Below are 26396 nucleotides of genomic sequence, written 5' to 3' on the forward strand. Positions count from 1 at the left end.
TCTTCTTACCCTTATTTCCTCTTCTCTGCCAGTTCCCTCATTTAAGCTACACCTTGCACACCCGCATCACTCAAATGGCCACACAAGTTAGATTGTAATTCTGATCTCACCACTTACTACACGTGTGATTTCAGGCAGGTTACTTATCCTTCCTTTACCTCTGTTTCCTTATCTGTACAATAGAGATATCAACCTATATAGAGTTTTTATGAGGATCGATGTAAAATGCCCAACATGATGCCTGTCACATAGCAATCACTTCAAATAATAAGTGTTTTTTTTTTTTTTGAGACAGAATTTCGCTCTTGTTGCCCAGGCTGGAGTGCAATGGCACGATCTCTGCTCACTGCAACCTCCGCCTCTCAGGTTCAAGTGATTCTCCTTCCTCACCCTCCCGAGTAGCTGGGATTATATGCCCAAGTCACCACGTCCAGCTAATTTTTTTATATTTTTAGTAGAGATGGGATTTCACCATATTGGCCAGGCTGGTCTTGAACTCCTGACCTCAGGTGGTCCACCCGCCTCAGTCTCCAAAAGTGTTGGGATTACAGGCATGAGCTACTGCGCCCAGCAATAGTAAGTGTTTTTAAAAGCTGCATTTGCAGTACGATTTAACAATTTTAAAAGAGGGCACAGGCCGGGCACAGTGGCTCACATCTATAATCCCAGCACTTTGGGAGGCCAAGGAGGGTGGATCACTTAAGGTCAGGAGTTGGAGACCAGCCTGGCCAACATGGTGAAAACCCATCTCTACCAAAAATACAAAAAAATTAGCTGGGCGTGATGGCTCATGCCTGTAGTCCCAGCACTTCAGGAGGCCAACGGGGGCAGATCACAAGGTCAGGAGTTCCAGACCAGCCTGACCAACATGATGAAACCCCGTCTCTACTAAAAATTAAAAAAAAAAAAAAAAAATTAGCTGGGCGTGATGGCTTGGACATATAATCCCAGCTACTCAGGAGGTTGAGGCATGAGAATTGCTTGAACCCGGGAGGCAGAGGCTGCAATGAGCCAAGATCGTGCACTGCATTCCACCCAGCCTGGGCGACAGAGTGAGACTCTGTGTCAAAAACAAAACAAAAAAGAGAGCACAGTCTGTCTCACGTTAAATTTATGACCTCAGCTTTCAGACAGAGACTCAAACTGCCCCACATGGAAAGGTGCTTCCATTACATGTTGCTTCTCCCTCCTACATGGTATTTTATACCGCCTGCCCTCCCATCAACCCTAGTGGTATAAACTGAACTTTCAGCTGAAGATCTTGCCTCCTACTTCACTGAGAAAATAGCAGCAATGACAGGCTTCAAATGCCACCATGAAATCTATCCACTTACCTGCACCTGCACCACCCTTTCCTCGTCTGTTTTTCCATGAATGAACTGTCCCTCCAGCTCTCTCAGGCCGGCGAGCTCTGCACTTCTGTTCTGGACTCCATTGCCTGCAGCCTTCTCATGGACTTTGCTCCTGTAATTACCTCCTTCTTCTTCTGTAGCATCAGTTTCTTCTTTCTTCCTCTCAGCATTTTCCATCCTTAAGAACCCTCCTTGGACTCTGTGTCTCCCTTGGCTCCTGCCCCCTCTTTCTGTTCCAACTTTCCCAGCAGAACTTCTGCAGTTGCCTATAGTGTTCTTTTTGCTTTGCATCCTATTTTCTTTTTATTTTTAGAGGACAGGGTCTCACTCTGTTGCTCAGGCTGGAGTGCAGTGGCATGATCACAGCTTTCTATAACCTCTAACTCCTGGGCTCAAGCAACTCTCCCACCTCAGCCTCCCGAGTAGCTGGGACTATAGGCATGTGCCACCATGCCCAGCTAATTTTTGATTTTTTTTTTTTTGAGATGAAGTCTCACTCTGTCACCCAGGCTTCAGCAGGATCTCATCTCACTGCAACATCTGCCTCAAGGCCAGGCTGGTCTTGAACTCCTGACCTCAGGTGATCCACCTGTCTCAGACTCCCAAACTGCTGGGATTACAGGTGTGACACTGTGCCCGGCCTAAGTTTTGAATTTTTTGTAGAGAGAGGGTCTCACTATGTTGCCCAAGCTGGTATTGAGCTCCTGGCTTCCCATCTTAGCCTCCCAAAGCACTGGGATTACAGGCATGAGCCACTGTGCCAGGCCTCCATTTTCAACTCAACCTCCTCCAGTTGGGTTTCCATACTCACCCACTCCGCTAAAACAGCACTTCTTTTTTTTTAAATTTTAAGTTCAGGGGTACATGTGCAGGTTTGTTATATAGGTAAACTTTTGTCACAGAGTTTGTTGCACAGATTATTTCATCACCCAAGTATTAGGCCTAGTAGTCATTATTTTTCCCGTTCCTCTCCCTCCTCCCTCAGTTAGTCCCCAGTGTCTGTTCCCCTCTCTGTGTTCGTGTGTTCTCATCATTTAGCTCCCACTTATAATTGAGAACAGGTGGTATTTGGTTTTCTGTTCCTACATTAGTTTGCTAAGGATAATGGCCTCCAGCTCCATCCCTGTTCCTGCCAAGAACATGATTTCACTGTTTCGTTTTTTGTGTGTGTGTGTGACTGTATTGTATTCCATGGTGTATATGCACCACATTTTTTTTTTTTTTTGTTATCCAGTCTACCATTGATGGGCATTTAGGTTGATTCCATGTCTTTGTTACTGTGAATAGTTAAAATAGTACTTTCAAAGCCACTAACTCTCCATGCTGCCAAGTGCCATGGTCACTATTTTATCCTTGTCTTATTTGACCTCTCAACAGCATTTGACGCAACTGCTGACCTTCTTCCTGAACTGCTCCCTTCCTTGGCTCCTGCCACCTCACTTTTCTGGTATCCCTCCTATTTGACTGACCACTCCTCAGGCTCCTCTTCCTCCTCTGTGAAACCTAAAAATGTTGGAGTGACCCAAAGGTCAGTTCGATGGCCACCTACTCAACTCTCTGTCTATACTCCCTGCCTAGATGACCTCATCTTGCCTCATGGTTTTAAATACATCTATATACCTATGACCCACAAATGTGTATCTTCAGCCCTGATCTCTTCACCAAGCTCTAAACTCATACAGCACACCATCTACCTGACTTCTCTATGTAGGTGTCAAATGGCCATTGCAAACATCACGTAGCCAAAATGGAAAACGGGGCTCCTATCTCCTGTCCCTCCTGTCTCTGTTGCTCCCTGAGTTGTCTCCATCCACGTAAACAACACCGTCATCCAACCAATAGCTGAAGCAAAATGACCATGAGTCTATCTCTCTCTCTCTTTCCCCCATTCTTCACATCAGCAAGTCCTTTTGGCTTTACCCCCAAAATATATTCTGAATTCATTCACTCTTCTCTATCCCCGCCTCCTCCCTGAGCTCAAGCTATTTTCCTGTCTTGCTTAGACTCCTGTGACAACTTCCTTTTTTCTACTCATTTGCCTGGGGATGACTATTTAGGTTGTTACTATTTTTTTTTCTCTTTTATGACGATGCTGTAATAACCTCCTCACACATTTCTCTGTGTACGTGTGAGAGCTTCTCTGAGACAATTCCCCTTGATGGGAGCGAATTTCTGCATCAGAGAATAGACACATTTTCAAGTTTACCAAGGATTGTCAAGTTGTTCTCAAAAGTGCCCGGCAGCTTGGAAGTATTCTTATTTTGCTCGGTTGTCCGCAGCCTTTGACATTCACTGGCTTTAAACTTTCACAGCTTTAATAGATGACAAGGAGAACCTTTCATTTCTCTAATTAGTAAAGAGATTTGGGCACTCACCTTTCTTCTTTTGCTATGCATATGCCTTGACCATTGCTCTATTGAGGCTATTTATCATTGTCTAATTGAGCTAAGGATCTTTTATCAACATTCTGAATACTAATTTTTGTACTCTACAAATGCTGCAAATGTCTACCCCCTGTCTGTTGCTTGTCTTTTGTTTTTGTTTTTGAGACGGAGTCTCCTTCTGTTGCCCAGGCTGGAGTGCAGTGGCGCGATCTCAGCTCACCGCAACCTCCACCTGTTGGGTTCAGGCAATTCTCCTACCTAGCCTCCCGAGTAGCTGGGACGACAGGCGCACACCACCATGTTCGGCTAATTTTGTGTTTTTAGTGGAGATGGGGTTTCACCATGTTGGCCAGGATGGTCTCGATATCTTGACCTTGTGATCCACCCACCTCGGCCTCCCAAAGTGCTGGGATTACAGGCATGAGCCACCATGTCCAGCCTGTTGCTTGTCTTTTAAGTTTGTTCATGGTTATGTGTCTTTTTATGATATGCATGTTTCAAATGTATTGTTGTCAAATATGGGGATTTTAAAAACTTTTAGGTTCAGGTGTACATGTGCTGGTTTGTTATATAGGTAAATTGCATGTCTCAGGGGTTTGGTGTACTGATCATTTCATCACCCAGGTAATAAGCATAGTACCCAAAAGGTACTTTTCAATTGCTTTTGGACCGTTTATGCTTACTGGGCCACTTCCTCTCCCTGTCCCTTCCCTCTCCCTCTCCCACTTCCTCTCCCTCTCCTTCTTTGACTCCCTCTCCCTCTCCTTCTTCTTCTTTTGAGACAGGGTCTCTGTTGCCCAGGCTGGAGTGGAGTGGCATGATTATAGCTCACTGCAGCCTCGACTAACTGGGCTCAAAGGATCCTCCCACCTCAGCCTTCCAAGTAGCTGGGACTACAGGTGTGCACCACCATACCTGGCTAATTTTTTGATATTTTAAAGAGACAGGGGTCTCCCTATGTTGCCCAGGCTGGTCTTGAACTCCTGGGCTCAAGCAATCCTTCTGCCTCAGGCTCCCAAAGTTCTCGGATTACAGGCATAAGCCACTGCACCCAGCCAATTCTGAATATATTTTGGGCATGGTTTACATCACTTTTATAATCACAACATTTAAAAATAATGTTAAAAAGGGAGATTCAGCTCTGCCAAGTAATCCTCCCCATCCCTCCCCTTTGCTGTCCCTTCCTCCAGGGAGACTCACCCAGCATCTGGCCCAGTTGCTCCCCTCCTATATCAGAGAATTGGTTGTGACTGAGATCCAGCTTCTTAATTCGGTAATTGGTCTACAGAAACAAACAGGGGAAAGAGAAGGATTTTTTGTCTTCTGATTGCAAATATCTTACTTATCTCAGGGCAGTATGATGGCAGGGCTCTGATGTACCAAAAATTAGGTGAAGACATTGTCTTAGGCATTTTTTGTTGGACTGTGCTGGGAGAACTTAGTGCCATATAAACAGCTCTACCACTTGCTGCGGCTTTTGCTGGAGTTGGCAAGGTCTAAACACTCCCCAGTCCCTAACATGTGAAAGTAGCCTCAGGTCACTGTGCCCATAGCAGCCCCAGGTTGCCCAGATCTCCCAGGGACATCACCCACGTGGCTTGGCTGTACTCCCTGCCTCTTACCGACAGGGCTTGGCAGAGCGGTGCTGCGGATTCTTCCTTGAAGTCATTTCCTGTAGTGAGGGTGGTGTGTCAGCAATGCACTGCTAGTTCATCATGGCCTCTCCCACCCTCTAGCCCTCCCAGTCCATTTCCCTTTAGAACAATCAGACAGAGAAACTTTGGGAGGCGGAGGTGGGAGGATCGCCTGAGCCCAGGAGTTTGAGACCAGCCTGGGCAACATAGTGAGTCCTTGCCTCTACAAAGAATTTTTTGAAAAATTAGCCAGGCATGGTGGCATGAACCTGTGGTCCCAGATACTTTGGAGGCTGAGGTGGGAGGATCACTTGAACCCAGGACGTCGAGGCTGCAGTGAGCCATGTTGGTGCCACAGCGCTCCAGCCTATGTGACAGACCAACATCCTGTTTAAAAAAAAAAAAAAAAGGAGCCTGGGCATGGTGGCTCATGCCTGTAATCCCAGAACATTTACAGGCCAAAGTGGGTGGATCACCTGAGTTCAGGAGTTCGAGACCAGCCTGGCCAACATGGCAAAACCCCGTCTCTACTAAGAATACAAAAATTAGGCAAGATGGTGCACGCCTGTGGTCCCAGCTACTCATGAGGCTGAGGCATGAGAAATGCTTGAACCTGGGAGGTGGAGGTCGCAGTGAGCCGAGATCACGCCACTGCACTCCAGGCTGGGTGACAGAGCAAGACTTCATCTCAAAAATAAAATAAAATAATAAAATCAAATAAGAAAGGAAAGGAAAGGAAGGGAAGGGAAGGGGGGGAGAGGAGGGGAGTGGAGAGGAGGGAAGGGGACTTAAAGCAAGTATTACGTGGACAAAAGAGAACAAGGCAACTGTTTACCCTCTCCTTTAACATTGCCTTTTCTCTCTGTCGTGAAATTCCAGGAGTTGGTAGCATACCCTGTGCATTCATTAGCAACATCAACCCCCAGTATAGTGCCTAGAGTCTGTAACATCCTAAAAATGCTCATCCAAGTTCAAGCAGCAGGACTGGGACACTTGTGAGTGAGACACTTGCCATGGGTGCAAAATTTAAGGGGTGCCTAAAAACTCAGTAATCAAGAAGAAGAATATCCTAATACACTAGAAAAATCAAAATTAGTCCAAAATCATCTATATATAACAAGTGTTTTTTTTAATTTTAATTTTTTAATTTTAATTTTAATTTTTTTATGGAGTCTTGCTCTGTCACCCAGGCTGGAGTGCAGTGGCATGATCTCGGCTCACTGCAACCTCCGTCTCCTGGGTTCAAGCAATTCTCCTGCCTTAGTCTCCTGAGTAGCTGGGATTACAGGTGTGCGCCACCACGCCCGGCTAATTTTTGTATTTTTAGTAGCAACATGGTTTCATCATGTTGGTCAGGCTGGTCTCAAACTCCTGACCTCGTGATCTGCCCATCTCAGCCTCCTAAAGTGCTGGGATTCATGCCTGGTGTGTTTGTAATTTTAAATAGAGACAGGATTTGACCCTGCACACACATGACTAGACCTTATTCACCTCAGTCCATTCTATCCCTGTTGGATGCTGTTTTTATTTAATGTCTTGATATTTTGCTCATCATGATATTTTGGCACTCCTTACATTTGTGACCAATGCAAGTGGCTCACTCGCCTTACCCGAGTTGTGGCCCTGCTAAGCAATGTAAGACACTGGTGATTTCTGGGAAGTACATGACATAGAACCTTATTCCCAAATTTCCTCCTTTGAACCCTCAATAAGCTTTGTATCTCTACCACCTACATAGTGCTTGGCACATAACAGGTCCTTAATAAAGTGAGTGAACGAATGAATGAATGAATGCATTCACTGGAACACAAATACTTGTTTGGCTGTGTCTGTTAGCAGTCCAATAAAGTGAGATAAGCAGCTAGTCAATGCATAAAACTAGGTGATTAATTATTCAAATTCTTGTGTTTAAATCAGTAGTTACAGATGGTACAGAGCTGGTTGTAAGAGATTTATTTGTGAAATTTGAAAAAACACAGATTCTAAGATTTCTCCTGCTAAAGATTCTGATTTCACCAGACTGGGATAGGACTGGGCGATTTGTATTTTTACAAAGAGCTTTCTGTACTATGTTAACACATTATGTTAGGGGTCTTAGCCAATGCAACCAGAAAAATAATTAGGAGATATAAATATTAGAAAAGAAAAAACTATCATTATTTGCAGATATAGTCACCTATCTAAATAATTCTGTAAAATTAACTAACAAAATGTTAGAACTCATAAGATAATTTAATAAAGTGACTGGATATAGAATCAATGTATAAAAATAAATAGCTTTCAGACACACCAGTAATGACCAATTAGAAAATGTGATAGAAAAAACCATTCTGTTCACATAAGATAAAATAATAGAAGACCTAGAAATAAACCTAATATAAATAATGCAAGGCTTATAACAGAAGAAACTAAAACTTTACTCAAGAATATAAAAAGACCTGGGGCTGGCCACGGTGGCTCACACCTGTAATCCCAGTTACTTGGGAGGCTGAGGCAGGAGAATCACTTGAAACCAGGAAGCAGAGATTGTGGTGAGCCAAGATCGCACCATTGCACGCCAGCCTGGGAAACAAGAGTGAAACTCCTTCTCAAAAAAAAAAAAAAAATATATATATATATATATAGACCTGCAGGAGTAGAGATAAACCATGTTCATAAATGAAGAGACTCAATATTGCAAATATGTCAGTTCTTTCATAAATTAATCTAGAATATTAAATGGAACCCCAACCAAAACCCCAACAGGTGTTTTTTTCTTCTTCTTTTTTTTTTCTTAAATAGAACTTGACAAAATGATTCTCAAATTCACCTGGAGGAGAAACTGTACAAGAATAGCCAAGATTACTATTACTTACAATACTAACAGCCAATATTGCAGAATTATTTTGAAGAAAAGATTCAAGATTACTTTGAAAAAAAGATTCAAGGTTACTTTGAAAAAAAGTAATGCCCACTCACATACAAAACATATTTATTGGCTGGGCACAGTGGCTCATGCCTGTAATCCCAGCACTTTGGGAGGCCGAGGCGGGTGGATCACTTGAGGTCAGGAGTTTGAGACCAGCCTGGCCAACATGGCAAAACTCTGTCTCTACTAAAAATACAAAAATTAGCTGGGCATGGCAGCAGCCACCTGTAATCCCAGCTACCCGGAATGCTGAGACAGGAGAATCACTTGAACCCAGGAGGCAGAGGTTGTAACGAGCTGAGATGGCGCCACTGCGCTCCAGCCTGGGTGACAGAGGGAGACTCCATCTCAAAAACAAACAAACAAAAAAAAATTTATTATAAGATTTTATAACACATATTAAACAGTACATCATCTTTTTTTGTATTAGTCACAACATCTTATGTTATAATATGTGGTAATTATAATTTTAATATTCTAAACAAATATTAAGACAACGCAATGTTGACATGGAAATACATAAATAGATTAATGAAATGAAACAGAGAATCTAGAAGGAAACCTACATTTATAATGGGAGTTTAATACATGATAAAGATGATATTTTAAATTAATCATAAAAGGATGAATTATGACATTGAGATGCTGGAGTACCTGGCTATCAGTTTTGGAAATAAAACATCTGATTTCTACCTCATGCCATGCACAAACAAGTATTGGATATATTAGAAAGCTGAGAGTAGAAACAACAACAACAAAAATTGAAAAAAATGAAGGAAAATATTGTTACCTAATTTTGTTTTCTTTTTATTTTTTACAGATGGGTCTTGCTATGTTGCCCAGGGGAGCCAGTCCTGGGCTCAAGCAATTCTCCCACCTCAGCCTCCTGAGTAAATGGGACTATCAGTGCGTGCCACCACTGCTGGTTCAGGAAAATATTTTTATAAACTTTGGGAAAGAGTTTTAAAGCAAGACTACAAAAATTAAATCCATAAAGGAAAAAGACTATAAAACTTGACATCAATAAAAGACACAAACTTTGCTACAAGAAAGTACCATAAACAGGCTGGGCATGGTGTCTCATGCCTGTAATTCCAGCACTTTGGGAGGCTGAGGCGGGCAGATCATGAGGTCAAGAGATCGAGACCATCCTGTCCAACATGGTGAAACCCCGTCTCTACTAAAAATACAAAAACTAGCCGGGCATGGTGGCACGCTAGTCCCAGCTACTCAGGAGGTTGAGGCAGGAGAATTGCTTGAACCCAGGAGGCGGGGGTTGCAGTGAGTCCGGATCGAGCCACTGCACTCCAGCCTGGTGACAGAGCAAAACTCTGTCTCAAAAACAAAACAAAACAAAACAAAAAAAGAAAGTACCATAAATAAACCTGTATCTAACATTCTAACATTCAAGTATGAATACCTATAGTTTATGAAGAATGGCTAAAACTAAGTCATACTAACAACCCCATGCAACAACTGACATTTCATAGAAGAGAAAATAGAAGTGGAAGTGAGCATCTCAAAAGGTGTTCGATTTCAATAGTAATAGAATGTGTAACAGTAACAAAGAAAATAATAGCGAGGAACACATTGAATACTTATGTACTAGGTATAGTTCTGGGAGTTTTAGATTTTAATTCACTTAATATTCATAACAACCATCAGGTAATATAATTATCTTTAGTTTATGAATGAGAAAATGAGGCACAAAATGGTTAAAAAACTTGCCCAGTGTCAAAGCTGGGATTTGAACCCAAGCACTGTGACTTCTACACCCACACGCTTAACCATTTTGATTCACAAATAGCTTGCTATTTCCCTTCTGGGGATAGTATAGGCAACAGTTCATTGGTAGAATTATAACCTGGCAGTCTTTTTAAAGGGAAATTTGGAAATCAATTGTTAAGTTCACAAAAATGGATACATCTTCATATTCAGTAATTGTGCTCCTGGGTGTCTATCTAGAAATACAAGAACATGTGCCTAAAAGATGCATGAACAAGAAAGTCCTTTAAAACATTACTTGAAGGCAAAATTAGAAATGACTTTAATCTCCTTTCTCCCAAATAGGGGGGTGTTAAATAAACTGTACTATGTCCATAACTCAGAATACTAGCCAGCAGTTCAAGAGAATTAGATAAATCTATTTGTTTTGCCATAGAAAGAAATCCAGGATATATTTAGTATAAAACAAGAGAAATTGGAGAATAATAACTGACCTGTAATAACATTTATGTTAAAAATACATGAACTAAGGCTGGGCACGGTGGCTTTTGCCTGTAATCCCACCACTTTGGGAGGCTGAGGCAGGAGGATTGCTCAAGCCCAGGAGTTTAAGACTAGCCTGGACAACATAGCGAGACTCCATCTTTATAAAGAAAAATACACAAACTTTATTTCTGTATTTTCTCCCTAGACACTCTTCAGATCTTCTCTGTATCTTAAGGGTTTTTCAGAGATATATTCCAGTGTAGATTCCTTTTTATATACCTTTCTTAGGAGTTACTTGAATTCCTGTATCTGCAAATTTATCAATTTAGGGAACATGTTAGCTGTTATTTGTTCAAATATTGCTGCTCATTCATTTTTTCTCCTTCTGGAAACTACTCATTCTTTTAATTCTTTTATCTTTTATATTCTCTATGTCTTTGTCTTTCTATGCTGCAAAGATAAAATGTTTTCCACTAATTCTACTCACTCGTAACTAATGTGCCATTGAATTTATTTGTTGAGCCTTTAATATCAGTGACTATAAATTTTTCATTGTAAGAAAATCTTGGTGTGGAGAGGAGGAGAGGTATTTTTTTAAGTGATTTGTTCTTTTATGATTTTATTTTATGTTCTTAATCATATTAAACATAGTTTACGATTGGGTGCAAGATATCTCAGTTTGCTTATGGTTCCAGTTAATTAATAGTGCCCTATTCAGTTTGGGTGGTAAAGTATAAGATAAATTATTGTTTATATATCATCTGTAATGTCAGATATGGATGATAAATGGCGGGGGCTAGGGGAGTGTGACTGGGAGGGTTTAACAGGCATAGATGCAGTATTCTGGTCTCCAAGACTAGAAGAACATGGTCTGGTTCAAAGAGACGTTGAATTATCTGTTTTTCCCCTCTTCCCTCCTTTCCATGTGCTCACCTGAAAGCTCAAGGTTCCAGATGGAAGAACTATTTCTCTCGAAGAAATCTGAGATGATTCTGGCCCCCTCCAAACCAAGGTGATTGTTGGAAATATTCTAAAAGGCAAGAAAATACTTCGGTATGTAAAAAAGCTCACCAAAGGGCCCTCATGAACAAATGATGTCTTTTGTGGTTTACTTGAGTCCTGTGCTGAGGGTGTAGGGTTGGGATGGGGAAGGATTAGGAGGAATAGGGTGGTGCCAAGGACGAAGAGAAGAGCAATAGGAAACCAGGCTCTAGAGCCGGCTTTTCCAGGGCCTGCCTGTGGGACCCGTGGGCTGGCTGGTCTCAGTGTTTTGAAGTTGGCTTCAAGGACTCCCTATTTTCCCAATTTAGCCTTGGTGCTTCAGATAAGCACGCTATTTTGTTTCTTTGTGTTAAAACCCAGAACAGCTTCATGTGGAGTGAAACAGTGAAAATTGAGTTCAGAGTGCAGAATTATTGTAAATTCCACTCATTGATTCGGGAAGTATGAATTGTCCTTTTAAGCTAGTGGGTGGGACTTTATATAAAGTGGCCATTATGGTCTTAATTGGTTGTTTCCCCCTTTTCTTTGAATTTCTTTTTAAGATGGTAAAATAAGCATAACATGATTTACCATCTTTGCCGTTTTTCAGTGTCCAGTGCCGTGGTATTAAGCATATTCCCATTGTGTAACCATCACCACCAGCCATCTCTAGGCACATTGTCTTTCATGAAATTATTTCATGTCTTTACTTTCTTTAAGAAAGTTCACTTTAAGGCAACTATGCAGAGCTACATTTATCAATTTTTTTTTTTTTTTTTGAAACAGAGTCTCACTCTGTCACCTAGGCTGGAGTGCAGTGGCGTCATCTCAGCTAACTGCAACCTCTGCCTCCGGGGTTCAAGCAATTCTCCTGCCTCAGCCTCCCGAGTAGCTGGGATTACAGGTGCACACCACCATGCACAGTTAACTTTTTATATTTTTAGTAGAGGCGGGGTTCCACCATGTTGGCCAGGCTGGTCTCGAACTCCTGACCTCAGGTGATCTGCCCACCTTGCCTTCCCAAAGTGTTGGGATTACAAGCGTGAGCCACCATGCCTGGCCACATTTATCATTTTTAAGGTCTTCTAAGTTCCAGACAGAAATGGGTTCTTTTTTTCTTTTTTTTTTTTTTGAGATGGAGTCTCACTCTTGTCGCCCAGGCTGGAGTGCAGTGGCGCGATCTCGGCTCACTGCAACCTCCACCTGCTGGGTTCAAGCGATTCTCCTGATTCAGCCTCCTGAGTAGCTGGGATTACAGGTGCCCACCACCATGCGCGGCTAATTTTTGTATTTTTAGTAGAGACGGGGTTTCACCATGTTGGCCAGGCTGGGCTCGAACTCCTGACCTCAGGTGATCCACCTGCCTTGGCCTCCCAAAGTGCTGGGATTGCAGGTGTGAGCCACCATGCCTGGCCATAAATTGTTTCTTAGGATTTTCTACAGCCATAGGAAACACAGCCTCTCACGTGTGACCCTCCTCCGAGAAGTCACGTGGGAAGGGCAGGGGCCGGCAGGGCCTCTGGCTTGTGTCCAGTGGGTTGTGAATCCCCAGGGATGATGGTAGGAGCCAGCACAGCGGGGCACAGTACCATCTCCTGGAGGTAGTAGTTCTCTTGTAGCATCTCCACCAGGCTCAAGACGCCCTCCTCCATGATGCAGTTGTCTTCCAGCTCCAGTTTGGTAACAGCCGTGTTGGACTTCAGCCAGCACAAGGGGAGGGAGAGAGACACAGAAGCGGTTGGTGACCCAGTCAGTTCTCTGCTTGCCCTGAGATGCAGGCTAGGAATTCTGAAGGCCTGGCAAGGGCGAAGAGACCAGAACAGGGGCCGAACCAACCCGTAGAGTTTTGCTAGGACAATACGCTGATTCTGGGAGAATTTAGAAAAGAATCCTGAAAGCAATTAAAACCCTGACAAGTCGGAGGCACAAGGATGAGCTAAACAGATTTTAACTATTGAGCCCTAAGGAGAAAGAACTGTGACCTACTCCAAGATTAAGGAAAACTTGATACATTGAATAAGGATATTTAAACATAAAGATTCTTGCAAGGAGGTCCTTTAAAGCATTGATTTTGCTTTCTTCAGAGGCCTTTCTTCTAATTTAGGCTTAAGTCTTATCTGGTACACTCTTTTAAATTCATATTTATTTATTTATTTATTATTATTTTTTGAGATGCGGTCTATGTTGCCCAGGCTGATCTCAAACCCATGGGCTCAAGTGAGCCTCCTGCCTTAGCCTCCCAAGTAGCTGGAATTACAGACGTGAGCCACCACACCTGGCTCTGGTACTCTTTTTAATAGGAGGTGACCTCAAGTCTGTTTGGAAGGAATTGGACATATAAATCTTCGGTGAATATCTAGATCCAAGCTAGTCGCATTTCTTTTTTTTTTTTTTTTGAAATGGAGTGATTTCTCTGTCGCCCAGGATGGAGTGCAGTGGCACGATCTCAGCTCACTGCAACCTCTGCTTCCCGGGTTCAAGCAATCCTCCCTGCCTCAGCCTCCTGAGTAGCTGGGATTACAGGTGCCCACCACCACACTTGGCTAATTTTTGTATTTTTTTAGTAGAGACGAGGTTTCACCATGTTCGCCAGGCTTGTCTTGAACTCCTGACCTCAGGTGATCCACCCACCTTGGCCTCCCAAAGAGGTGGGATTACAGGCATGAGCCACCGCCACCGGCCACTAGTCTGCATTTCAATGAGGGGCAAGAGGAGAGAGAGGAAAGGACTCGCATTGCAGCATGAAGGACTGGGGTTAGCTCTAATCAGAAATTCGATCTTCCCTTCCCCACCTTGTTCCCAATACACACAGGTACAGAGAACAGACAGAGGTTTGGATTTGAGCATTTTCAAGTCCCACTAAGGAGCAAGAGAAGTAGCAAGTGGAAGGCGTGTTAATGCTGGTCCTCCCCAACCCTCTCCCCTGGAAAAGGAAAATGTGATAGTACAAGCTACTGCAATGCGGGATGGTTCACCCCCGGGCTTCCTGAAATGTCTTCTGGTCTCAGCTCTCTGGGCTGGGCAAAATTCAATTGCCTTGAGTTGTGCTCAAAGGTGAGGGAGATGGCTCAGGGGGCCTCCCAGTCTAGGTGCTATTTAGCAGTGTCTAGAAACATCAGTTGAATCACCACTGCCAGATTCATACTGGCGACCAGCACATTCTAGGGGGAAGCAGGAGGCCCAGTTCCCAAATCCATCCACGTTTATTCCACACAGGCCAGTGTCTATTTGTCACTCTCTGTGTTCACTGCTGGTGAAACAAGGATTAACAGAGAACATTCCCATTCTCACCCCACCTGCTGCCCCCACATACAAGGGCACGGTAATGGGCCGTCAAGGGATACATGCAAGGATGAAATACTATCCCTGCTACTAGGCTGCTCCTAATCTAAGCCAGGGAAACACAAATACGTGAAAAGTTAATCAGTACAAAGAGCAAATAGAAGTTCAGTCCACCAGAATGTCACGATGATTACTTGTCAAATGAATGATACAGAGAATGGGGGAAGAAGAAACTCCTCCCAAACAGAAACTGCCGTTACTAAGAAACAAGTGGTCCAAGTCCCAAGAGGATGTCATTATGGTCCATGTTTTTCCCCCGAAGCTCCTGAGGTAATGGTGCATTCCTAACGCTTCATTAATCAGCCTTTCCACCACTGACAAATCTCAAGACGGCTTTGTTCTTTCTCCGCCCCTTTCTTCCCATCCCCGGAAAACAGTGCAATCTCACATTTCCTGTCACTTCTTAAAGTGCATATGCTAAATGCAAATGCCGTTATATCTTTCAGAAAGAATGAGTGTGTTGGGGAAAGTGAAGAAAAATAAGACCATGTATTCTAGGAATACACCGTTCAATGCCAACTGGGGGCTAGGCACTCAAAACGAACAGCAGCACACAAGCTTATCCCTCTTATCGTACAAGGAACTTACATTCTAACAATGATTACAGTAGTCCACCCCATCCTTGGGGGAAAACATCAAGACTGCTGGTAAATGCCTGAAACCAAAGATAGTACCAAATCCTAAATATACTATGCTTTTTTCCTATACATACTTACCCATGATAAAGTTTAATTCACAAATTAGGCACAATAAGATGTTAACAATAACTAATAATAAAATAGAACAATTATTATAATATACTATCATAAAAGTAATATTGCCAGGGCACCGTGGCTCATGCCTGTAATCCCAGCACTTTGGGAGGCCAAGTGGGGAGGATCACTTGAGGCCAAAATTTCAAGACCAGCCTGGCCAACATAGTGAAACCCTGTCTCTACTAAAAATACAAAAAATTAGCCAGGCGTGGTGGCGCGCACCTGTAATCCCACCTACTCGGGAGGCTGAGGCAAGAGAATCACTTGAACCTGGGAGGTAGAAGTTGCAGTGAGCTCAGATCATGACCCTGCACTCCAGCCTGGGAGACAGAGCGATACTGTCTCTCAAAAAAAAATAAAAGTGATGTGTATGTGGCATATCTCTCTCTTGTTCTCTCTCAAAATACCTTATTGTACTGTAAGAACAACTGAAACTGTAGACAGTGAAACTGTGGATAAGGGTGGACTACTGTACCTTCTAGCAACCAACAATGACAGTGTATTTCCAGGCTTTTTGGAGCTCACCATGTATTTCATAACTGAATAGATATGGACCCACAGAATTGCCTTCCTCATTCATCAGTCTCTCAGATGTCTGCATCATTGAACTTGGCCTACTCAGTCTTCCTGCAGCTTGTCTTTGGCTGTCTCTACCATTCTGTAGCTTCTCCTGTCTCTCAGTCACTCATCCTCTATTGAATTTACTGACTCCTTTTCTTCTTTCAGCTCCTTTATAAATAATATTTTTAAAGAATTCTTTCTCAGTCCTGAAACTGTCCCTATAAACTTTAAAAAATTGATCAGGGAAGAAGGGAGGGGAGAAACAGAAATCAGCCCAGCTTGCAGCACACACAGCATTGGTCATGAGGTCAGCTGCTCTCTGACCCCTTCCTCAGAGTTGTTTGCTGCCTGTTGCCCTAGAATCACATAGACTCTGTCACAGGATCATAGTTCCTTTTCACTGCTCTACAGATAACATCGCAAGCATTGTGAAATGTTAAGTTTTCCATCTGAGATGCTGGTGAAACTATACTGACATCAGCTGGTCTGAAGGACCCCAAGAGAAGCTGACTCACCAAAGCATGCAGCTGCTACCTCCTGATGATTTCATCCCCCTTGTCCCAACCAATCAATGACCCTAATTTTTCAGTCCCTTGTCCTCCAAGATCCCCTTAAAAACTGTTGGCCAGGCCAGGTCCAGTGGCTTATGCCTGTAATCCCAGCAGTTTAGGATGCTGAGGTGGGTGGATCGCCTGAACCCAGGGGTTTGAGACCAGCCTGGGCAACACAGCAAGCCTCCTTCTCTACTAAAAATACAAAAATTAGCTGGGTGCAGTAGTGAACACCTGTGGTCCTAGATAATCAAGAGGCTGAGGCAGGAGGATCACTTAAGCTCAGGAGCTCAAAGCTGCAGTGAGCCATGATCATGCCACTGCATTCCAGACTGGGTAATAGAGAAAACCTGTCTCAAACAAACAACTCTAGACCAGAACTCCTTAGGGAAATGGACGGAAGCGTTCCTTTCATTTCCTTGCTTGGCCACCCTGTGATCATTAAACTCTGTGTTGCAAACTCTGCTGTTTCAATGCATTGGTCCTTATTGCACAGTGAGCATATGAACCTGGTGGTCCTGTAAGTACTCTTTATTTTTCTCTGTTAATTCTTTCCATGGATAATTTAACTATTACCAATTTTAAATGTCACCTCTAAAGACACATCTACCTCTCTATGTTACTGAGCTGTTGTAGAATGGAATTTTCTGTTTACTTTTCTAAGTGAACAAACAGTGTTGTGCTGACATGCAGTTGTTAGGTTTTCTGTTTTTCTGTGATGGGAGTCAGTTTTGTGTGTAAGTCAGTTATAATTATATAAAGTCATGCTGAACTCAAGGTCAAGTCCTTGTTTGGTTATACCAAGCTGAGAGATAACACTGTTTCTGTGGGAAAACTTGATCTATTCTACAGCACGGTATTTATGAATTATAATGTTGCACAAGGCAGACGTTGAATGGAATGGGTCAGTAGTAAACCCATTTATAGCACAGGTGAGCTTTGGAATGGAGACCCAGGCTGGCATTTTGTTGGTGCTCTTACATTGATCATTGGGCCTGGTCACTTTTCTGGCCCCAGGGGCTGGTGCCTTTGCTTCCTGAACAGTAAAGAGTATATAGACGTCTATTTTTTTCTCCCCAAAGTCTCTGCAAGGAGCATAGACTTCTAAGGCCCAGGTTGCTAGCAGCCTCCTACCAGGAGCTAAATAAATCATTTGGCAGCCAAGCAGAACCCAGGGCAGTGTGGGCATAAAGGTCCCTATTTAGGCTCCATAGGAGGGGCCCTCTGAATCTGGGGCCTACCACTCTGCCAACCCTCCACCTCCACGAGGTTTCATGAGCCCCCGCTAGCATGCTCACCACCAGGGCTATAGCAATAGCCTTGGTACCCCTGGGGCCCAGGCCGTGGTGGTTGAGGTTCACGTAGGACTCCTCCATGTTCCGAATGAAGTAGGAGACAGGCACTACACCCACCAGTTTGCAGGCCTCCAGGTACAGCTCCTTTTGTCCAGTGGTGAAAAATTTCTCATTATCTGCAGAGAAAGATGGGCTGAAGTAGGATTTCTCTTCCACCTTTGCCTTCTCTCCCCTCTAGCCCCAGGTCACATTCACTCATGCCTAGACTGTCCTCTGCCAGAGGATCTCTCCCTGTGGGTATGTGCTAAGAAGCCAGCTCCTGTCTGGGACATCAGTCCATGGTGGGAGAGGGAGACTCTAACTCCAGAAAGTCCCAGATGAATGTTTTCCTTTGGGTAGGAGATGAGGCCCATGGTTTTAGGCCAGAAGCTTTCCTAGAAGTGAGCAGTGTGCTTCACCCCACCTGCCCAGGTTGGCCACATCCAGTGACTGGTCAAGGACATAGAAGGCCCAAGCCCTCTTGCCCACCTTTGGACAACTCTGAAAGGTTAAAAGCAGATGACTTTTGATGGCTGATGGAGTCTCCATTTCACTTTTAATTTCACCACCACTATCACAAGGTTGTGAGTCATGAAAAAAGCTTCACCAAAGACTAATAGAGGCACCGACATTTAAAAAGCCCAACTAGGACAGGGTGGACCTCTCAAAATGGCAAACCAGTGAATATGGAAAGACCTCCACATCAGCGAGAAATAAGCACGCTTGCATGTGAATGGTCTTTCTTCTTTCAAAAGTTTGCATGTCATTTTCCTTATAAAAAGGACTGTCATCCTTGCTTTATCGACGACAAACCTAGCCTCAAATAACACACAGTTGGTCAGTGCTAAAACCAGCTAGCAGAAGTAGGGACTGCACCTTTCCATTCTAACCCCTGGGGGCGTTTATTCCTTAAGCTTTAGGCCAGCCTGGCCTGTGGTCACTGGGCATCAGGCCTCCCTGGATTCTGGGTGCCCCACAGCTGTGTCCTCATTAGGCAAGTCCAGCCTATGGCAGGGCTTCCTGGAGCCAGCTGGCCTCTACGTCTGCATCTGTTTTTCCTTTGGATCCCAGGGCCTTTGGCCAACCCCCTCCCGCCCAAACAATCTAAGGCTGACAATGGGAACTTTGTTGGTAAAAGGACAAGTGCTTTACAGGGAAGCTGATTTTGCAAGCACAACTACAAAGCAGACTTCTTTTTGGGATGCTTGTACAGCAGCACTTCTCAACCTCAGCACTGCAGGTATTCTGGGGTGGATAATTCTGTTCTGAGGGCTGTCCTGTACATAGTAGGGTGTTTAGTAGGATCCCTGGCATGGAACCACAAGATGCCAGTAGCAACCGCCTACCCCCTAGTTTGCCCAATGTCCCCTTGGTGCAAAATTGCTTCCAGGTGGGAACCACTGTTGTGGAGAAAAACAGCTCATGGCATGTGAGCAAACCAGGCTCATCTCCCCCTCTTCTCTAGACTCACAGCCAGCACTGCTCCCAGCTGGCCCATTTCCCGTGCCCTCCCTGCTCATTCCCAGTGTCTCAGCAACCACAGCAGGGGCACCAGGAGCCAGGGCTGCTGAGCCCCGAGTTTCCCTTCAGGACAGAGTTTTTGGTGCCAAATTCAGCCATTAGAGGTTCCTGTTGGCCAAAGCAGGGAAGGTAACCCCCAGTTTTGTCCCTGGGACTAATTCTGCTGGGTTTGATGCTGACCCTTTCTAGCTGTGTTCCCTATTGTTATGTTTTATGGGCAGCTAGAGGCAGTGTTAGCACTTGCTGCAGTCAGGGGAAGAGGTAGGGGGAATGAAACAGAAACAGGACCCTTTGGCCAAACATCCAGTGTTGTCCCTTGCTACCTTCTCCAACCAGGTGAATGAAGTTGGGTGTTGGAAGCAACGTTAGCAACAGACTTGAAGTGGACAAGAAGCCAGAAAAAGAGCAACAAGCTGCCTGGGGGACAGTGGGGAGGAGGTCTGCGTGGAAGGGTGAAGATGTATGTTGACCATGGTGGAGAGGATTATAAACTGACTTGATGCAGATGAACTTCACAGTTTAATTTGGCAGAATTGGCCTTCCTCCATCTCTGCTGCCTGTGAATCACTGCCCAGCAGCCAGCTGCAAGGCCACAGGAGAGGAAGGGTGACTGGACTAGCCTTGGCCTGGGAAGTTTGAGGCTGGCCCTGTCAGATGGAACCAGTGTCATTCTCCCCTTGCTTCACAAGTGTTCTCTTTTGATACTTCCCTTCTTGGGGAAACTGGGAGGAGAGAGGGTGGAGGTGTTGTTTGCATTAACAGAGTCTTTGTTTCAGCTCAGCCGGTCCCCATACCCAGGCATGCTTAGATTTATCAAGAAAAGTAGGGGAAACCAGAGCTCTAAGGTGAGTATGGAAAAGTCACTGGGATGCAAGATAGGCCACAGAGACACTCCAGGGGCCTGGGATATGGAATACAGAAGGCAGGACCATCAGAGTGAGTCAAACACGGGATCAGCCAATATGCTGGGCAAACTCCCATTGTCCCTGGGCAATGCCTATGATCTCTTTAAGGCCCAGTTCTTCTTCTGTTAAAAGTGGGCAATGATGTCTACCTTCTAGGACTATTGCAAAGATTGCACAGGATGCCCATGTGGAAATATTTAGATCAGAAAACCCTGTTTGTGTATTGATTCAGCTTTTAACAACCTGATATGAGGGTACTGCTCCTGAGGCAGGTGACAAGCGTGGGAAGCTGAAGCTGCTGTCCCCGGGCAGCCTGGAGGAGGACTCCAGGCAAAATCGAGCACAGGCCTTTCTGCCACATTTCCTCCACAGGTCGTCCGCAGGGCAGACTCTGGAGTGAGATGACAGCTCCTGGAAACCAGATTTCTCCAGCTTCTGAGGAGAAGCTGCCCTGACCGCCCCCAAATGCCCATGCTCACCTTCAATCTCCAGGTCTGTTTCCGAATTCTCCCGGGCTGGTTTCACTTTTTCTACAGTTGGCGGGGGTTCGGCCTCACAGTAGAGCGTTTTATCACTGCTCTGTGGTACTAGCTCAGTTTCAGTCTCATCTGGAAGAAAAAAACTCATCTCCTTGATGCCAGGAATAAAACCTGCTGGCCTCTCCAGTAAAGCCTGCCGCTACCGCCCCTGTCTCTGCTCCCTTCCTCTGAGTCCCAGGTCCTCAAGGTGCCAAGCCCTGCCAGGGCAAGTCCGCTCTACAAACCTGCCTTCCCCATTAGCGCTGCCTCTGACTGCTGGGTCCATGGGGGCTTGTGAAACCAACTCCCTTCTGCTCCCTGGAGACTGGCTGCTCCTGCCCGCTTCCCTGTCTGAGGCCTGCCTTGGAGATCAGCTCCTTGCTCACACTTTCCCCTTCTTATGTGTTTGGGTGGGTTTTGAGGTGTGCTGGCACTCTTTCAGGTGAAAGGTTGGGTCCCGATACATAGGCTTCCTTATTGTCAGGCACAAATGGTGCCAGGGAGTATAAGGGGCAGGGCGGGCCAGGGCAGGTGGCAACTTAGGTCAAATAGAAAATAAAATGGACCAGGAGCAGTTCCAGAGAGCAAGAGAAGGAAGGGTGACTGGGTTAGCCTTGGCCTGGGAAGTTTGAGGCTGGCCTTGTCAGATGGAACCAGTGTCATTCTCCCCTTGCTTCACAAGTGTTCCTTTTGATACTTCCCTTCTTGGGGAAACTGGGAGGAGAGAGGGTGAAGGTGTTGTTTGCATTAACAGAGTCTTTGTTTCAACTCAGCCAGTCCCGATACCCAGGCATGGGTAAGAATTTGACTTACCTTCTCTTCCTTCCAATCTAACATTGATTTGTGATCAGGAAAGGAGGGGCTTGAAAATTTCCCTTGGGTTGAAATGAATTACTATGATTAATTACTATGATTAATTAATTCATAGTGATGAATTAATCATATTACTGGGAACAGAGCTTCCCTCACACCAGTCCTCTACACTTGCTAGATGTGGTTTTACCACCTCGGGGCCATTGACCTGGGATCAGCCATAGGCTTGTGGAAGCCACACATAAAATCCAGAGCTCAATTCTCAGGCATCAGCAGGACTCAGTAGTTTCAAGAAGCCACACTATGCCTCTGAATGACGTGTCAGAATTTAGCCAACCCACTCATTGGGTGGGCTGAGCGTTTGTGGCAGGGGTCGCAAGTTTTGACCACCCAGATTCTAGGATGGTGGGGTTCCTAATGAGTCCATGTTCTTTCTTAATCCTTGTCCATAGACCCAGGTTCCAACATTTATCTCCCAGCCTGTCTGGGATACACAGTGCAGGTAGCAGTAGCCTGGTAGTTAGAAGACAGACAGCAGCTTGGCTGCCAAACTGCTGAGTGCCTTAGAAAAGTGATGAATTTCTAAGTCTTAATTTCCTTGTCAAACAATTTAGAATTCCATACAACCAGTAGGATGCTGGTAAATATTTAACAATTGATTCTCCAGGAAAAAAAAAAAAAAAAAAAACACCAAAAATATCCTGATTTATAGTGTTAGCCAATTCATGTGGTGTAAATATTCCCAATGTGGCTGATTTCAAACTATAAATATGGTATCAACCAGCCCACACAATACAAATTAAAGCTGGCTGGAGCCAGTATGACATAGTTCTAGCATAGCACTGTAGCCAACTCTTCCTGTTTGCCAAGCCCTGAACCCAAGTCAGTATAACACATCATCCCACTTCTAGAGGGTCCCAGGTGAGGAAAGAAGTGGGCTTCAGGGTCCTGTGATCACTAGGTGTTGTACTGAGGCAGCGGGGATGGGCCTGAGTGGTGAGAGATGGGATGCCCTTTCACCTTCTGTCTCAGGCTGAAGAGGCTTGTCATTGTCCATGGTGCCAGGACCCTCTTGAGGGCAGCTGCCAACTTCTTGCCACCTCTTGACTGCTTCCCTAAGAAGCACACCTGTCCATTCGCCTCTGTCTCAAACTTTGTGAACTTCTCTCATGAGGGGGCATCCCAGGGGAGCCTGCAGTTATCCTTCCCTCCCAGCAAGCCCTGGGAAGAGTGGGCTTTGATGGAAATTGGATGTGCATGAATTTGACCCCAACTCTGTCTGGGAGAGGTAGCTACTTCTCCAGCTCATCCGGGAGAGTGGGACTGCTGTATTGCTGGGAGTCCTGTCAAAAGGATGCCCACCCCCCTGTGACTTTGTGACTCAGGAGCCACTTTCATTTCATCTTCAACATTCCGTGACCTCATGCAGTCATTGTGATTCACATGGTGGACCTGGCAACAGCAGGCCTCCCGCCTTCTGGCAGGCACCTGTTCTCATATGTCCACTGGGGCCAAGCCCAGGCTTGGCTGTGAGTGCTCAGGTGCTGTGCGGGGGGCCTCTCAGTGGTGTTGTATTTCCCTCTGAGTCAGGACCCAACCCAAGCCCCTTAATTAGGGGACTGTGAAGAGCTGCCATCATGTTCTTCTCGCAAGAGAGCTGTGCTTCAGGTAGGAAGTATTTCAGTGGTGGGTGAAGTCGGTTTCCTTCTGCCCAGCTCTTCTTCCTTTTTTCTTTTTCCCATGGGAGAGCATCTCAACCTCGGAGCTGAAGATCAAAAGCAAAGCACAATGAACATATGTCCTATCACTATAGTTTGTTGCAGCCAAAGCATTGTTAAATCCAAACTACGGGGCTGCCTACCTTGAGACTGTTCAACCAGCATTCCCACACTCGGCCATTCTCACGTGTGTTGGAGTTGAAGTCCAGTTGCAGTTTGGTGTCAGGAGAATCTGGAGGCGCATTTGTTCTTTCTTGATAAGTTTTCAGGACATCAACGGTCAGGTCAGTGACTGGAGGGCTTGAGGATGTGAAAATTCCTTTTTCTTTCCTTTTTTTTTTTTTTTGCTACTCAGAATGAGGAAGATCTAGAAATTTGTGCAAGGAAAACATTAGAACCGTGGATCAAAATAAATACGTATGCCTGAGATGTTACTTATTCCTTCGAGCATTCACGCTGAGAAATACTTATTGAGTCTCTATTATGCACGGGCGCTAAAATAGGTACCACTGTGGGGAAGGGATGCAGACATGATGAAGACAGGACCCTTTTAAGGCATGTGCAATGCATGATAGAAATTGACAAGGCCACACTAGGGTAAGGGTCCTGGGCAAATACTTTTAGCAGAGTTCTTGCTCATATAAACAATTTGAGTCACCCTAAGTCAGCATGTCAGCACCATTCTGGTGGCCCAATCTCATGTGGTCCTTCTAAAGAAATACCAAACAGGCCAGGGGGATGATCAGTTCCTAGGATGATCAGGTAGACATGAGTCCACCAGTGATCCTCAGGGCATCTGGCTGATCCACACTATTGCAGAGGATAAGGAAGCATTAACTGGGAGAAAGAGGGATCAGAGGGCATGTGTGTCCTGGTCTAGGGTTCTCGGTGCTCTACTTGGAGGGCACCATCTCGTCTCAGGTACTGAAGGGTGAGTGAGAAAATCTAGAGGTAGGTGCTCCAACTAAGCCACTGGACAGAGGCGCCATCAGCCTGGGTCTAACAGCAGCAGGGAAACTGAGAAGGGTCTTTGGGGAAATGTGCTGGGAGTTCAGGGAGGGTGAGGCTTCTTCACATTGGGGAACTTTCTTGGGCTCTGGACAAGTAGAGTCTGGGGAAAAGGCATTTCCAGGAGGTCAGGATGAAGGAAGGCAGCAGATCTCCAGGTAGGAGTGTAGGCTGTGAAGAGGAGTAGCGGAACAGGAGGCCACCAGGGCCAGAGCAGCTTCAGGGAGAGATCCGAATGCAATTAAAAGGCAATAGGGAGACATTGAAGAGTTTTGAACAGGAGAGTGGCATCATCAGAGATTTTCTTTAGAATGGTGGACAGCAATATTCTTTGCATAATAGTTATTTCTGGAAAAAATAAAAACATTTAAGGACCATAATTTTAAAAAATGTGTATCTTTTAAAAACCCTGAAATGTAATACCTGTAACTTCTTTTTATAACTTATTATTTTTCAAAATTTCTGTGATTATTGTTATTTTTTCTCAAAATTTCTGTATTATTAAAGGGGTTTCTTTTTTTTTTAGATGGTATCTTGCTCTGTCGCCCAGGCTGGAGTGCAGTGGAGCGATCTCAGCTCACTGCAACCTCCACCCCCTGGTTCAAGCGATTCTCCTGCCTCAGCCTCCCCAGTAGCTGGGACTACAGGCATGAGCCACCACATCCAGTTAATTTTGTATTTTTAGTAGAGATGGGAGTTTCACCATGTTGGCCAGGCTGGTCTCAAACTCCTGACCACAAATGATCCACCCACCTCGGCCACCCAAAATGTTGGGATTATAGGCATGAGCCACTGCGCCGACCAAGGGTATCTTTTTTTTTTTTTTTTTGAGATGGAGTCGTGCTCTGTCTATTGCCCGTGCTGGAGTGCAGTGGCACGATCTCGGCTCACTGCAACCTCCGCCTCCTGGGTTCAAGCAATTCTCCTGCCTCAGCCTCCCAAGTAGCTGGATTTATAGGTGTGCACCACCATGCCTGACTAATTTTTCATATTTTTAGTAGAGACAGGGTTTCACCATATTGGCCAGGCTGGTCTCAAACTCTTAACCTCAAGTGATCCGCCAGCCTCGATCTTCCAAAGTGCTAGGATTACAGGCATGAGCCACCATGCCCAGCCACACTAAAAAAAAAAAAATTTTTTTTTTGAGACGGACTTTTGCTTTGTTGCCCATGCAGGAGTGCAATGGCATCATCTTGGCTCACTGCAACCTCCGCCTCCCGGGTTCAAATGATTCTCCTGCCTCAGCCTCCTGAGTAGCTGGGATTACAGGCATGTGCCACCATATCCGGCTAATTTTGTATTTTTAGCAGAGTTGGAGTTTCTCCATGTTGGTCAGGCTGGTCTTCAATTCCCGACCTCAGGTGATATGCCCGCCTCGGCCTCCCAAAATGCTGGGGTTATAGGTGTGAGCCACCATGCCCGGCCCCAGTCACATTTTTTAAATTAATCTTTTTATTTTGAAATAATTTTAGATAACAGAATTACAAACATAACAGAGAGGTCCCATTTATTCTTCACTCAGCTTCACTTTATGTTAACATCTATATAACCATAAAAAATGATCAAAACTAAGTTAATATCAGTACAATGCTATTAATTAAACTATAGACTATATTTGTATTTTACTAGTTTTCTCATTAATGTCCTCTTTTGGTGCCAGGACGCCATATTACATTCGTTATTGTGGCTCTGTTGATCTCCTCCAAACTGTAACATTTCCTTAGTCTTTCTTTTGTCTTTCATGACCTTGACACTTTCAAGGAGTACTGGTCAGATATTTAGAATGTCCCCAGTTTTGGTCTGGCTGATGTTTTTGTCATGGTTATTGGGAAGGGTGCCACATAGTTGATGTACCCTTCTTGGTGTGTGTCAGCAGTACATGATGTCAAGATGTATTATA

The 26396-nt window shown here is 44.7% G+C and overlaps 2 protein-coding genes across 12 annotated transcripts in view; one reads left to right on the top strand and one right to left on the bottom strand.

Moving 5' to 3' along the window:
- Positions 1-23138, bottom strand: part of LRRC74A (leucine rich repeat containing 74A) — a 43357-nt gene extending 20219 nt beyond the window's left edge. For 5 of the 8 annotated variants that reach the window (XM_003902093.5, XM_017961394.3, XM_017961393.3 and 2 more), the window contains exons 1-7: positions 22791-23138; positions 20919-21047; positions 17978-18150; positions 13060-13167; positions 11423-11519; positions 5359-5408; positions 4937-5018 (exon numbers count right to left, since the gene is read on the bottom strand). In XM_003902093.5, the coding sequence (XP_003902142.1) occupies positions 4937-5018; positions 5359-5408; positions 11423-11519; positions 13060-13167; positions 17978-18150; positions 20919-21047; positions 22791-22827 (676 nt within the window). In that variant the 5' untranslated portion in view covers positions 22828-23138. Of the gene's footprint in view, positions 1-4936; positions 5019-5358; positions 5409-11422; positions 11520-13059; positions 13168-17977; positions 18151-20918; positions 21048-21202; positions 21241-22790 lie in introns of those variants that run through there. The other 3 variants (XM_003902094.5, XM_017961395.3, XM_017961398.3) reach the window with 3 other exon arrangements.
- ANGEL1 (angel homolog 1) overlaps positions 11483-26396 on the top strand; it is a 50190-nt gene continuing 35276 nt past the window's right edge. The window contains exons 1-2 of one of the 4 annotated variants that reach the window (XM_021941420.2): positions 11483-11501; positions 20812-20931. In XM_021941420.2, the coding sequence (XP_021797112.2) occupies positions 20905-20931 (27 nt within the window). In that variant the 5' untranslated portion in view covers positions 11483-11501; positions 20812-20904. Of the gene's footprint in view, positions 11502-19686; positions 20380-20811; positions 20932-23250; positions 23773-26396 lie in introns of those variants that run through there. The other 3 variants (XM_009212008.4, XM_031667941.1, XM_009212009.3) reach the window with 3 other exon arrangements.

This window comes from Papio anubis, chromosome 7, assembly GCF_008728515.1.
Source record: "Papio anubis isolate 15944 chromosome 7, Panubis1.0, whole genome shotgun sequence".
Classification (NCBI taxonomy): domain Eukaryota; kingdom Metazoa; phylum Chordata; class Mammalia; order Primates; family Cercopithecidae; genus Papio; species Papio anubis.